This window comes from Montipora foliosa, chromosome 4, assembly GCF_036669935.1.
Source record: "Montipora foliosa isolate CH-2021 chromosome 4, ASM3666993v2, whole genome shotgun sequence".
Lineage (NCBI taxonomy): Eukaryota > Metazoa > Cnidaria > Anthozoa > Scleractinia > Acroporidae > Montipora > Montipora foliosa.
Window position 1 is genome coordinate 24979004 of NC_090872.1, and position 12500 is coordinate 24991503.

General features: G+C 38.2%; 1 protein-coding gene across 1 annotated transcript in view; it reads left to right on the forward strand.

Moving 5' to 3' along the window:
* The window catches only part of LOC138000426 (fibroblast growth factor receptor 1-A-like), a 69709-nt gene that overhangs the window by 618 nt on the left and 56591 nt on the right, over window positions 1-12500 (forward strand). Inside the window, exons 2-4 of the mRNA XM_068846834.1 lie at window positions 6124-6411; window positions 8195-8509; window positions 9535-9864. Of these exons, the coding sequence (XP_068702935.1) occupies window positions 6124-6411; window positions 8195-8509; window positions 9535-9864 (933 nt within the window). The remainder of the gene's footprint in view (window positions 1-6123; window positions 6412-8194; window positions 8510-9534; window positions 9865-12500) is intronic.

Consider the following 12500-nt stretch of genomic DNA (forward strand, 5'->3'; position numbering starts at 1 on the left):
ATTGAGATTATTTTCGTGAAGTATGGCAATCAGAATCAAGATAAAACGACCGTAAACGAAATTTGTAAATTTCATATACATGAAGTCCCTATAAACGCTCAAAATTATGCAAATTTCCGCGAAATTTGAAACGACATGAGGAAATTTTCAGACGTTGCGCCTTGTGCAATGATGTACGTAATTTTCCTTTGTGTGAATGATATTGATAAAATGACTAAACATATTTAAAATTTTTTTAAATCTTCCGCTTTTTAGTGGAGTTAATGAGGTTTGAATTTGGCCAAAATCCCGTACATTCTCTTTAATTTAAGCCGTGTTTGCCCCCCAACCAATATACTGTAGTGCCAGAAACCATTAAAAAGTCTATTGCGAGTTCAAGTTGATTCTTGTAGGAGGTGAACAAAATGAGTATTAACTAATCGTTTTATTCAAATGATTATTAAATAAAAATTGAGATTGTGGGAAACAAGAAAGAGCCCACACTAATCACAACATCACAAGATTTTATTCACTCGGCAACGAATAGACAGGAAATCTCCTCTCCAATTATCACACTTCAACTCGCTTCAAAGAGCTAAATATTCTCATTATAAAAAGGACAAAGAAAAAAGTCCTGTTCCCATCCGGCCAAGCCTAAACGATAAACCAAAGTCAACTTGGTTTGGAGGATATAATATTCCACAATTTAAGGGGGTATTTACAGGAGACCGGGACAAACTCAGACCGGCACGAGTTTATATCGGCCTCCATACATTTCTTTCTATGCATTTACATGAGACCAGCCTGAGAATGACCTCAGACTGGTCTGAACTCGTCTCGGTTGCTGGACCGAGACAAGAAATTCTTGTACCGGTCTAAGTTTGTACCGGTCTCATGTAAATGACGAGAAATCTCAGACAGGGTCCAGAAATTTCAAGCTTGTATGCTTTTTGGTCAGCCCATACACTGTATATAATGTACTTTTTTAGAATAAATATACCATGTCATCCGGAAACTACTGTAGGTAGCAAGCATTTTATCCCGGTTTCATGAAAACGGCTGCAAAAATTTCATACAGGTGCAAGTTCATAACTGTCTCAGTTCATCCTGGTCTCATGTAAATACCCCCTAAGTTTTTTAGCAAAGGAAATACATGTTAATCTCTCTAGCACGCTACATCACACTGAATATTCATAATTTTGAAAAAGATAAAAAGATAGATACCGGTACATGTAACTATTGAACTTTTACAGTTTCTAGCAAGACTAGTTAGAACTTTAATCCCATTCAAGTCTGGATTTTTTTTGGACTTCCTACAGAAAGCTATGCAGATTGAGCTGTCCATTAGTTTTTACATGTACGTGTTATATTTGTTCTCGGGCTGGCACAAAAACTTGGGTAGACTCAACTTGGGCCACACACTGGTGCCTCAGTTCGTTGAGCGCCAGGCTGCCATGCGGGAGGTAGGTCGTGAGTTTGACTCTGGCCAGACCAACACTTAGGGTCTTAAAGTAACTGAGGAGAAAGTGCTGCGTTTGTAATGACATCTTCAAATGGTTAGACTCTTTAGTCTTCTCCGATAAGGATGATAAAACTGAAGGAGCTTTAGTTAGTATCTCACAACCCTTCTACATTCAAAACTCTATGGGACGTAAAAGAACCCATATATTACAGTTGACTCCCTATAACTCAAACGTTCAAGGGAAATTGAAAAAGGATTGAGTTATTGGGATTTTAAAATAAGGGATCGGAAATAGGTAAGCAAAAACGGTGTTTACTGTTTTTCTATGCATACAATGTAATACATATTATTCAAGAAAAATGAAGCAATGTCATTTCTAAATTACCAAATCAGAACGTAACATAACGTGAAACAAAACAAAGCAAAGTACCCAACAGTAAACCAACGAAACCTGAACTGGACTGACATGTTTTGTGTACTGCATGCAAAAAGGGACAAAGATTACATGGGTGCTTCAAAAAATTAAATTTTCCGGACTGCAGTACCCTGTTTGTTTTGATTTATCACATATTGACAGATGTGGTTTAAGTTATCAAGGGTAAAAATATATAATAAGTGACCTGAAGGGAAAAAAATTCTTGCGTGGAGTTAGTGGCTGGTGTTACGGTGAGAGACTCTTTGAGGGTTAACAAGAGGTGTCGTTACCAGGTTGAGGTGATAAGGACTACTCTTGATGTAGAATTATATGTACTTGATTTATTCCCTTGACATCAATAGTTGCAGTATAATCTTGTTTAAGCCATAAAATGAAATTTGATTAAGATAAAGCAAGGTGTATAAGATACTGAAATAGTTAAAAGAAACAACTTGTCCACATATTTAGCTCAACGTGGGGATTTCATGTTTGATTGAAGAGAAACTAACAAAACCTTACTAAATAAAAATTAATAATGATACTAGCTAGGCCAACTTTAGCGACCCGAAGGGCTGAAAGACTTAAGCTGGATAAGATTGACACCAGTAAGACCTCGTGATTTTAACCAAACTAGTGACGTACTGAATATTAGTCCTGTGGAATTTCGGAAATGGCTATTCAGTAAATGGTAAAGCTAACGACTTGAAAATTAGACTACTACAACTAACAGGACAGTATGAAATAAGTAACACTTACATGTACATATCAGTCCTTCTCTTGCCTCTGAAGCAGAGCTAATACTTGATACTTTAATGTGCAAGGTGACTTGACCAACCGGAACGAGCACACAAGCTGCTAATACTAACTATAACGGAGGCTTTGTGATGGTTTTGATAAGAACTATAAAGCTTATTTGTGCCCTTTGATTTAGGAAATCAATGGAACTATTCAATTATATGGTAATACTACGATGAATCATTAAGTGTCTGTTACACCTGGAAAGTTCGAGTTATCAAGGGTTGGAGTTGCGGAGGGTAACAGAAATCCGGGGGAAATTGATTTTGGTTCGAGTTAGCAAGGGTTCGAGTTATCAGGAGTCGATTGTATTCTCAAAGAGTAGGGCATGGACTTCCAGGTGTTGTGATCTGTCTTCTGTCACAGTGGTATCGAGGTTGCGAGGGTAAATGCTCAAAGATACATGTACCACAGCTACGTCAAGCTACTCTAAAATCTGAGGGTAAATAAGGATATGATGATGATGATGACATTCTGTGGGATTCTCTATAGGTGCCCTATGAACAACTAGAGAGCCATGTCAAAGAAGAGGGTGAACTTGCAGTGTGACATGTAAACTTGATCCCCTCAGATTATCACCACCTTGCATCTTATTTGTACCTCATTAAAAACAAAGAAGGCATTGTTAGTATCACACATGTACCTCTTTCCTTAATAAAAACTAAATTAATTTTCCGCAATCCTGCACGTCACCTCCTGACTGAGTATTTACCTGCGTATGTCTGCAGTCACTGTGACTTTCATTCTAATGCAATCACCCAGACTCTAAATGCGTTAACTTAAGGAGTAACATAAAATTTGTAATAATAATAATAATCATCACGGGAACATTTGAACCCACAAATGACCAGCTCCCAATGTCAGTGGCTTCATAACTCAGTGGGTTAGTCGGTGTCGCACCGGCATCGTGAGGTCACAGGTTCAAACCCTGTTGAAGTCCTGAATTTTTCAGGCTTCCCTACACGCAATTGCTAAAAATTAATTGTGTTCATAACTGCAAGGATCATAGCTTCACTTAATTTCACGTAATATTAATTTAATAACAATATTGACAGACTGAGTGTAAAGGTACATGTACAGCTGTAGATCAGCATGAAGAGTGGCTGAGTTAAATCTCAATATTTTGTCTGTGCAGAAATGTTGCATCTAGATGATGTGTTCATATTTCCCAGTCTTGACACAACGATGCATGGGCACATTACACCTTAATAACCCATTCACACTTAAAGTGCCCCCAGTCTGTGAGTAGAATCATCTGGTGTTAGCCAGAGTAAGATCTGCAAGTCTCACTCTTGTGTGGAGAAGGGATAAAACATCAGTAGAAACAGATACATCTTTTGGGGTAATCTGTCTGTCATAAACTATTTTAATTAATGTACTGCCCAGGGGTATTTACAGATTTAATCAAAATTGTCAGGAATTAGACAGAGTAAAATATATTAATTCTCACTCCTAGGAGTTAATGGGTTAAAAAGTCAGCTTATTTATGGCCTTTTAAATAAGCTTTACTAACTGACTTGTCACCCTTTGGCCTTTTTGCTAATTTACAATCCTTGGATTGCCATGTTTTGGTGATAATTTATTATGAAGTCATAATGCGATTATCAGGTCTCAAGTCTTTTATAAAGACCTTAATTTTATTTGAAGCTTTTTCCTGAACTGCGGATATGAAATCAAGTAAAGCTATGATGCTTGCAGTTACATGTATGGACGCAATTTTTAGCAAATGGGTAGAGAAACCTGAAAAATTCAGGACTTCAACGGGGTTTTAACCTGTGACCTTGCGATGCCAGTGCGATTCTATAACCAACTGAGCTGAAGGTTGGTTACAGCATCGCACCAGTATCGCAAGGTCACAGGTTCAAACCTCGTTGAAGTCCTGAATTTTTCAGGGTTCTCTACGCAATACCTAAAAATTGTGTCCATAACCGCGAGAATCATGGCGTTATTTGATTTCGTATTCGCAGTTCAGTATACCGTATGATTCATTTCATATATCATTTCCTTCATAAATAAAACAGTTAGAGATCATAGTGGCTTCAAATGTACATGTAGCCATTAATCTGCCTTTTCACATTAGGGGTCAAGTCCGGGGGCATCCAGGTCAGATGTGTTTTCAAGAGGGAAATACAAAAATTATACACTCGTCAGGTTGCTCACCATTTAGCTAAGACTTCAGGAAATTTCTGTTTGATTCCAAATGGAATAGTTAATTTAAGTTTTGTTTCAGTCTGAACAAAATATTGGGACTACCTTTGAAATATGTCAACTTCAACTTGTTGACAGGGTGGATTAAACTTCTACTGCTTTCCATCAGGAGCAGTAATTTCTTCTTTCTTGCTAACAACAATAATAATGATTACTGTTGTTGTCCTCTGTCTTAGTGGCCTCAAATTGAAAAGCCTTGCTGATAGATGTTGCCAGCGTGCAATCTGAACAGTCTGTCAGCTGAGGCTAAAAGCAGGCGGCTACTTTAAATAATAACTGTAATTAGTTACATACATATTTGCGGATGTGTCAAGGCTCAATATTGCTGTGCACACAGCTTCTTAGAAGACCACATTTCAATGATGAGGATCCTATATGGTTAAATAAAGTTAGTCACAACAAGATTACATTTGAATTTCTTGTGGAATGGAATTTGCCCATAATTATATTCAGGGTAAATAACATGAATTTGAGTGTATTTTAGAGCAGAAAAACCATTCTTAAAATAAAACATAAGTTAACTTCACTAGTCGTCTTTTGCAATTTACACAACCGAAGCATCCATTCTCTGTTATTTTATTCCAGCCCAGGAATCCATTTTATGGTTCTATAAATATGTCATCAGAAATTTGTCCAACCAGAACACTAAATTTTCTGACTTGATTTTTAAAAATTATTACTGCGAGACATGATGATAATCTGACATTGATGCTCTGGGCCCGATTGTTCAAAAGCCGATTAACGCTAATCCCAGATTAAAAGTTAACCAATGAGTTTCTCTACTCCCAAATGTTGCTGAACACTGATATTTAGTAAAACCTGACATTAGAAGAAGTCAATTTTGAAAAACGAAAATAAGCAAAAGAAACGCTAATCCTGGATTAAGTTAATTGGCTTTCAAGCAACCGGGACCTGAAGAGATCGATTAGGGCTAACCTTCAACAAGTCAGTTGTAACATCTTTATTATTATTATTATTAAATTGTTTGATAAAATGACGTGACTTGTATAGAATTTCCTATTTTACTGCCTACCTGCCGTACCCAGTGGTGCCACAGTTTATAGACTGTGTAAATCTTTCATTGGTAATTCATCAACTGGTCCTTCATCTCTGCTCTCTACATGAAGCCATGAAGGAATGTCAGCTTTTTGCGTGGTCACCAAGCATGTTTAAAAACATTGAATATGGGAAAGGGGTCTGTGTGGAGTAAACCGAACTACAGTACATTGTCATGTAATTGCTTATTGTTAGTATTTAATTTCAGGTACAGGAGCCTTACATTTCATTGGTAATTCACCGCCATCTATCCGAAGATATACTGGTTTGAATGCCAGCATTGATTGTACAACTGATGATCCCAATGCTACAGTAACACTGTTACATTTTGACGAAGAGCGACCTCTATGGGAAAATAAAATTGTTCTGAATGAACAGGTTTTCACTGTGTTAGACCTTACTGTCAGTGATGTTGGACCCTACAAGTGTAAAGCTACTAGCCAATCAGGGAGCTCCCATACAATGAGGAACAATATTTTTGTGATTGTACTGAAAGGTGAGTTGATACACAATGTACGTTGATTTGTAGTCTTCAGAATCTGTAAGGGTATGTGGTGATCACAGGAGATTGTATGCACCACAGGCAATGTTAACTCAACAGCAACAGTCACTATTGATAATTTATCTGTGAGCAATTACAAGTAGGCAAGGTACATTTGTACCTTATCCTCATCTAGACAAGGAGAAATAGTGTCATGTCTGATTAGACAGCACATGTACGTGGAGCATGTTTTTAATACGAAAGGTAAGCTAAAATTAATTTCAGAGAGGCATTTTTATTGTCTTGGTCAGTGTATCTCCCAGCAGGATGTAAGCCCAAGACGCCCATATACATGTACAGACCAATCATCAGTTGTGTTGTTGACCACTGTATAATCCCCCCCCGCCCCCCCATCTGCACCAACCCTGCTCTTAAACTTGTGAACCTGAAACGTTTTAGATTTCACTTGAAAGTTTGAGTTTATACTGGGAGTTGACTGTACAATTTAAGTCATACACTGGCAATTAACTCAAGCTACAGGGCAGTAAAGAACGAGGGAAGTTGGGAAATCTGTCCGGAAATGCACGTAATTGGATGCACATGGATTTCAATAAGTGTCGTGAAGAGGTGGGTCTGAAACACACGTACAGGTCAGATTCCACAAGTCAAGACTGGGAGTCTCTGCTCCAGTGATGAACAACTGTTACTAAGCCAAATGTTTTCCTTAGACCTGAAACAATATTTTTGTAGAGTGATTAGCACTAAGAGACACTTTTGGTGTTGTTTATATATCTGTAGTACAATGACTTGTACACTGACCTTTGGAATGTGACCTGTGTTTTTATAGACCTGCCGGTCATGAACTGTCTTTTTGATCTTTTCCCCAACTTTATTAGCACTTGTGTCGAGTCTTGGAAATATACAGATACATACCACTTATTAACCAAGAGTGAGGTCATTACAGGGAAATCTCAGATAGCGAGGTCAATACATCAAGGCCGAGGTCTGAGATTTCCCTGTAATGACCGAACGGGCGAGGTTAATAAGTTATTTATTATATGGCCTTTTTTTTTTGCTCAGTTTTGGCCTTTTCTTCATTGTTTGGATAATAAAACTCACTCTCGCTGTGGCTCTCTATGTTGCTCATACTAAAGAAGTATCTGTATGCTAATTTTCTTTCCGTTATTGAAAGTATAATTGTACTTTGCCCATATTTTTGTTTTTGCCCACGCGCTCGTAGCTTTTACCGTCAACTCAAAAGAGCCGTGGAGCTGAGAACAATTTTCATAATCCCCGATCATTACAAAAAAATCTTGCTCACTCAGCAGCCAATCGCATACCATTGTAGCCATATAATAAAGACAAAATAATAGCATTACAAAGTGTCTGACCCCAGAATACTGCTCCTTTAGTGTGCAGGTTTTGTAATAGATGACATTTTATAGAGATGCATGTAAAGTGGTCAGTGATTTTAACGGATCAATTCAGTCCTGAGATCTTAACCATGTTAGAAGTATTAACCCATTGACTCCTGGGGGTTCCCCACTGACGACTAAAATTGTCTGGCGTTAGAGTAAAAATATTTAATACTAAGCCTGGCCTGTTTAGGCCGGTGTAGGCTTCAAAGGTTTAATGTAAGTTTGTTGTTGATCTTTTTGTTGCCAATGATCTATTATTATAGAGATCTGACTAAGCCTTCTAAATTATAAGTTCTTTTTGGGCTCCAAATGACTTACCGTACATGTGCAGTATTCTTGAAAAAATCAGGTCATGAAATCCTTGATTTTTTCGTTTTTAGAGAAGATCCCTTGCTGTCCAACTTTATTCCCGGAAAGCAAAGTTCTGTTAAGTGGAGAAGATGCAAATTTCACTTGCCATGTGGACCTTCAGGAAAATAACCAGGGGAAGTACCTCATTTTCAAATGGTACAAAAAAGAAGGGAATGGCTCTGTTGAGGTCCCTGCTAATGAAACAAGCAGATTCAATGACAGCTCGTCACTTCTGATGATAAGGAATGCCAAAGCTACACCAGAGGGTGGCATTTTGTACAAGTGCAAGATGTGGTACAAAGGGAGACCCTCATATTTTGATGGACCTCGTCTGCATGTACACCGTAAGTTATCAGGGACATTTCGTTCATCAAGTCCTTTCATGAGAACACAATAATTGTGCCCAACAAATTGACCTGCTCATAACTGAGTCAGGATTCATTGCTCAGTTGGTTCTCGCATTGCACCGGTCAGCATCACAGAGATCATGGGTTTGAATTCAGTTGAAGCCTCCTGGATTTTTCTGCTGTCTTTGCTTAAGGCCCAGTAATATGGGCAACATTTTTCGTGCAACTTGTCGGGCAACAATGTTGTGTTGCAAATTGAGATGGTTTGTTGTGCGTGTTACCACCTTGTGCAACAAATTGTTATGTTGCAAAAAGTAGATGTCGCTTTTACTTTTTGCAACATGAAAAATTGTTGCGCAAGAAGGTGGTAATATGCGCAACAAACCATCTCAACTTGCAATGCAACATTGTTGCCCGACAAGTTGCACAAAAAATGTTGCCCGTATTGCTGGGCCTTTAGATTGTCCATCTGGATTCAGTAAGTGTAAGGATCACGTCTCCCTTTCAGAGTAAAATCTAGTCTCATTCTTAGTGCAGAAAGAGGTACATGTACATGTAACTGTTCGGTATTTTAATTCTCTTCTATATAAATGATACAGTACATGTAGATATGACAGAAACCTACCGGTAAGAATTAATGGTCAGCCTCGAAAGACAAGTCATGATATCATAACTGCCGTGCAGATTGGACATAAGTATTGTATTGTATAATCTGTTTTTCGGCATGCATGGCAACATTGTTGCCAAAGCACACACTCAGCAGATATAGAAGTTTGGTTTTTTTTAGCAGTCTGTTGTACTAATGTAGCTCAAGTATGAGATTACTCCTGGAAATGTAATACTGTCTCTGAAAAAATAAAATTTATGGCATCATTAATTATTTATGGCGGGTCAAACCTCCTCAGCTCTGTGACCACGACACTTTTTCCCAGGGTCAGAACTTCTCTTGTACAGTAACTGTGAACAGCTACCTCAGTTTCTGGTTTAATTTAGTTTAATTTCCTTTTGGTATTTTTCCTCAGGTCTCTCGAATAAACCAGCTAACATTTCCGAGTTAAAACCAGATTCCGTGGTTGTTAATGAGACAACATCTCTGGGGGTTACATGTAAAGCACATGGCAACCCCCCACCTAAAATTACCTGGTTACGAAATGGAATGCAGCTGCCAGTATGTGTGAATAACTGTGTGAATGAGGATTATCAAGCCTCAGAAGGAATGAATAAAGAGTGGGCATATACGAAGAGTTATCTAAGGATCAATAGGACTAAATATCCAAGAGATCATGGCACATACACCTGCAAGGCAGAAAACAGCGTAACTGATACGAAAAGTGTGAAGGTTTCTATCCAAAGTAAGTAACAGATAGGTAGAACAGGATAAATAATATTATTGGCTACCTTGGATTTCTATTCGCCCTTGTCACACGGCAGCCATATTGTCCCGGGAGACCAAAAGAGCTTTGTTTTACCACGCCAAGCCTCGCAGTGAAAACCATGGGGGTGAGCCATGGGTAAAACAAAGCTTTTTTGGTCTCCTGGGACAATATGGCCACCGTGTGACAAGGGTGAATTGAGTTATATGCCTGCCTAGAGAATTATTTTTGCTGGTACGTGTGCATGTATAATTATTTGTAGGTGTTTGCTCTTGCATTCGGAGTTAAGCTATGCCGTGTGGTCCAAAAATGTATTCATAGGGTATGGGGCAAGTTTGAAATTACATATTTTTCCCAGGGATGCACTTTTGTGGACTACCTTTGTTTAGAAAACTACTAGCAGCTGTTATTAGGGTGGCTATGAATTTGCTACCATCAGAAGTGTTAAGGGCCTGTCCTCTGACCTATCTTTTGCGCAGTGCATGAAGCGAATATTCACTTCTGGTAAAGTTCAAGTTTGTCATCAAATTCAATCGCCTCCAAAAAAGGAAAAAAAACGTTTTAGCCATGCGAAGGAAGTCGCGTGTTGTGGTGCAATTTTACATTTGGTTTAAAATTTCAAACCAGTTCAATTTTGATTTCTCCTTTTTTTTCTTATGTTATTCTTATGTTTTATGTTTTCCTTATGTTATGAACACCTACCGGCGCCACACACTTATGATGGCTTCTGAATAATCTCACGTTTCTGCCTTAAAATAAGCCTAGTTTATATCATTAAGATCCTTATTTCATTGCTAATACATCTTATACGTCTAATATGGTGGTTAATATGTATTCAAGATCTCTACTAATGTCCATTTTGGAGACGACTCGGCTCACTCCTAAAGTACCGCTAAACTCACGACTTTGGAAGAATTTGTGTCGTCTTGGGATATCTAAAAACAAGCCTACACGACGTGGTTGCAGATGTGGATAAGGCCAGAGGAAAGCTTACATGTGTACAAACATTCTTCAAGTAATCCACTTGATTCAAATGATAGACTTTCTTCAAATGATGAAATTCAAGGGAATCAATATCAAGAAAACCATGATTTTGAAAATGTATTTAATTCATCAAGCGAATCGTCAAATATTCAAATTTCCTCTTCTGCTGGTAGGAATGTACACACTATTGTTTCTACAACTCGCTTGGCTGGTCAGCCTGGTACCTCACATAACTGGACATCGCTGGTCGATCACGCGCATACCTTATAAATACAAAGATACTTCTCGCCCTTTATCTACTCAAAACAATCAAAATCTAATTCCAATCAGGCATGAACAAAAACGAAAACCTTAAAAAGAATCTTTGTCCCTTTAATGTGTAATGCAAGATCTTTAAGAAACAAGACCGAAGTTTGCACTGATCATGTGATTGATAGTAAAATCGATATTTGTGTCAAGATCTTTAAGAAACAAGACCGAAGTTTTTACTGATGATGTGATTGATAGTGAAATCGATATTTGTGTCATCACAGAAACTTGGCTACGGAAAATAGATGCTGTCGTTCTCTCTGCCCTGACTCCTCCTGGATATTCCTTTAAAAACATCCCTAGAATGCCCGAGCGTACTGGAGATGGAACTGGAATAATGTTGCAGGATAATTTCAAGCTAACGCTTGTTGAAGGAAAAGAAAGACTCTCATTTGAGTCATCTGAATAGAATGTGTCTGCCAAATGTGTCTACAAAGTTTGTTATTGTTTACAGACCTCCCTACTCTGAAGCACATCCAGTTTCAACAAGTGTTTTCTTCGATGAATTCACAGTATTCACTGGAGGGTGTGGTTATGTGTCCCGAAGTGCTAGTCATTGCTGGCGATTTTAATCTGCACATTGATGACCCGGAAAATGCTGATACTAGAAGATTTTCCGAACTTCTTGAAACCTTTGGACTTGTACAACGTGTTAACTTCTCTACACATATATCAGGACACTGGTTTGATCTTATTATAACCCATTCGTCTAATGACATAATGACATAATGGTTACCGGTATGTCTCCTAAACCGTCACTATTTCTATCTGACTACTTAAATTGAGAGTACTCTTGCCATTCCGTCCGCTGCAGTTGAGGTGAAACAAGTGTCTTTTCGTCGATAGAAAAAGGTTGATCTTACAACATTGCAGAAAGACATTGCAGCTCTAACGATCTGCCTGTACCTGATCTCGTAGAAAATTATGATCTTCTTATGCGGGCTGTTGCAGATAAGCATGCACCTATCCAGAACAAGCTTGTGATAATATGACCCAGAGTGCCATGATACAGTGATGATCTCCGAAGAATGAAGACCTAACGTAGAAGACTAGAAAGAAAGAGAAGAAAGACCAAACTACCCTCTGATGTTTCTTTGTACCAGAAAATTTGTTATGACTACTGTTTGCTGCTTAAAAATGCCAAAACAAAGTACTATAACAAGCTGATCCAGGACTGTGAGAGTGATTCAAAGAAGCTGTTACGTCTTGTCAACTCCCTCTGTAAAGAGCGTTCTATCAATCTGCTATCTTCACATACCGGCCCACTACAACTAGCTGATGATTTTGGAGACTTTTTCTGTTTATACAGTAGTAAAATCTCT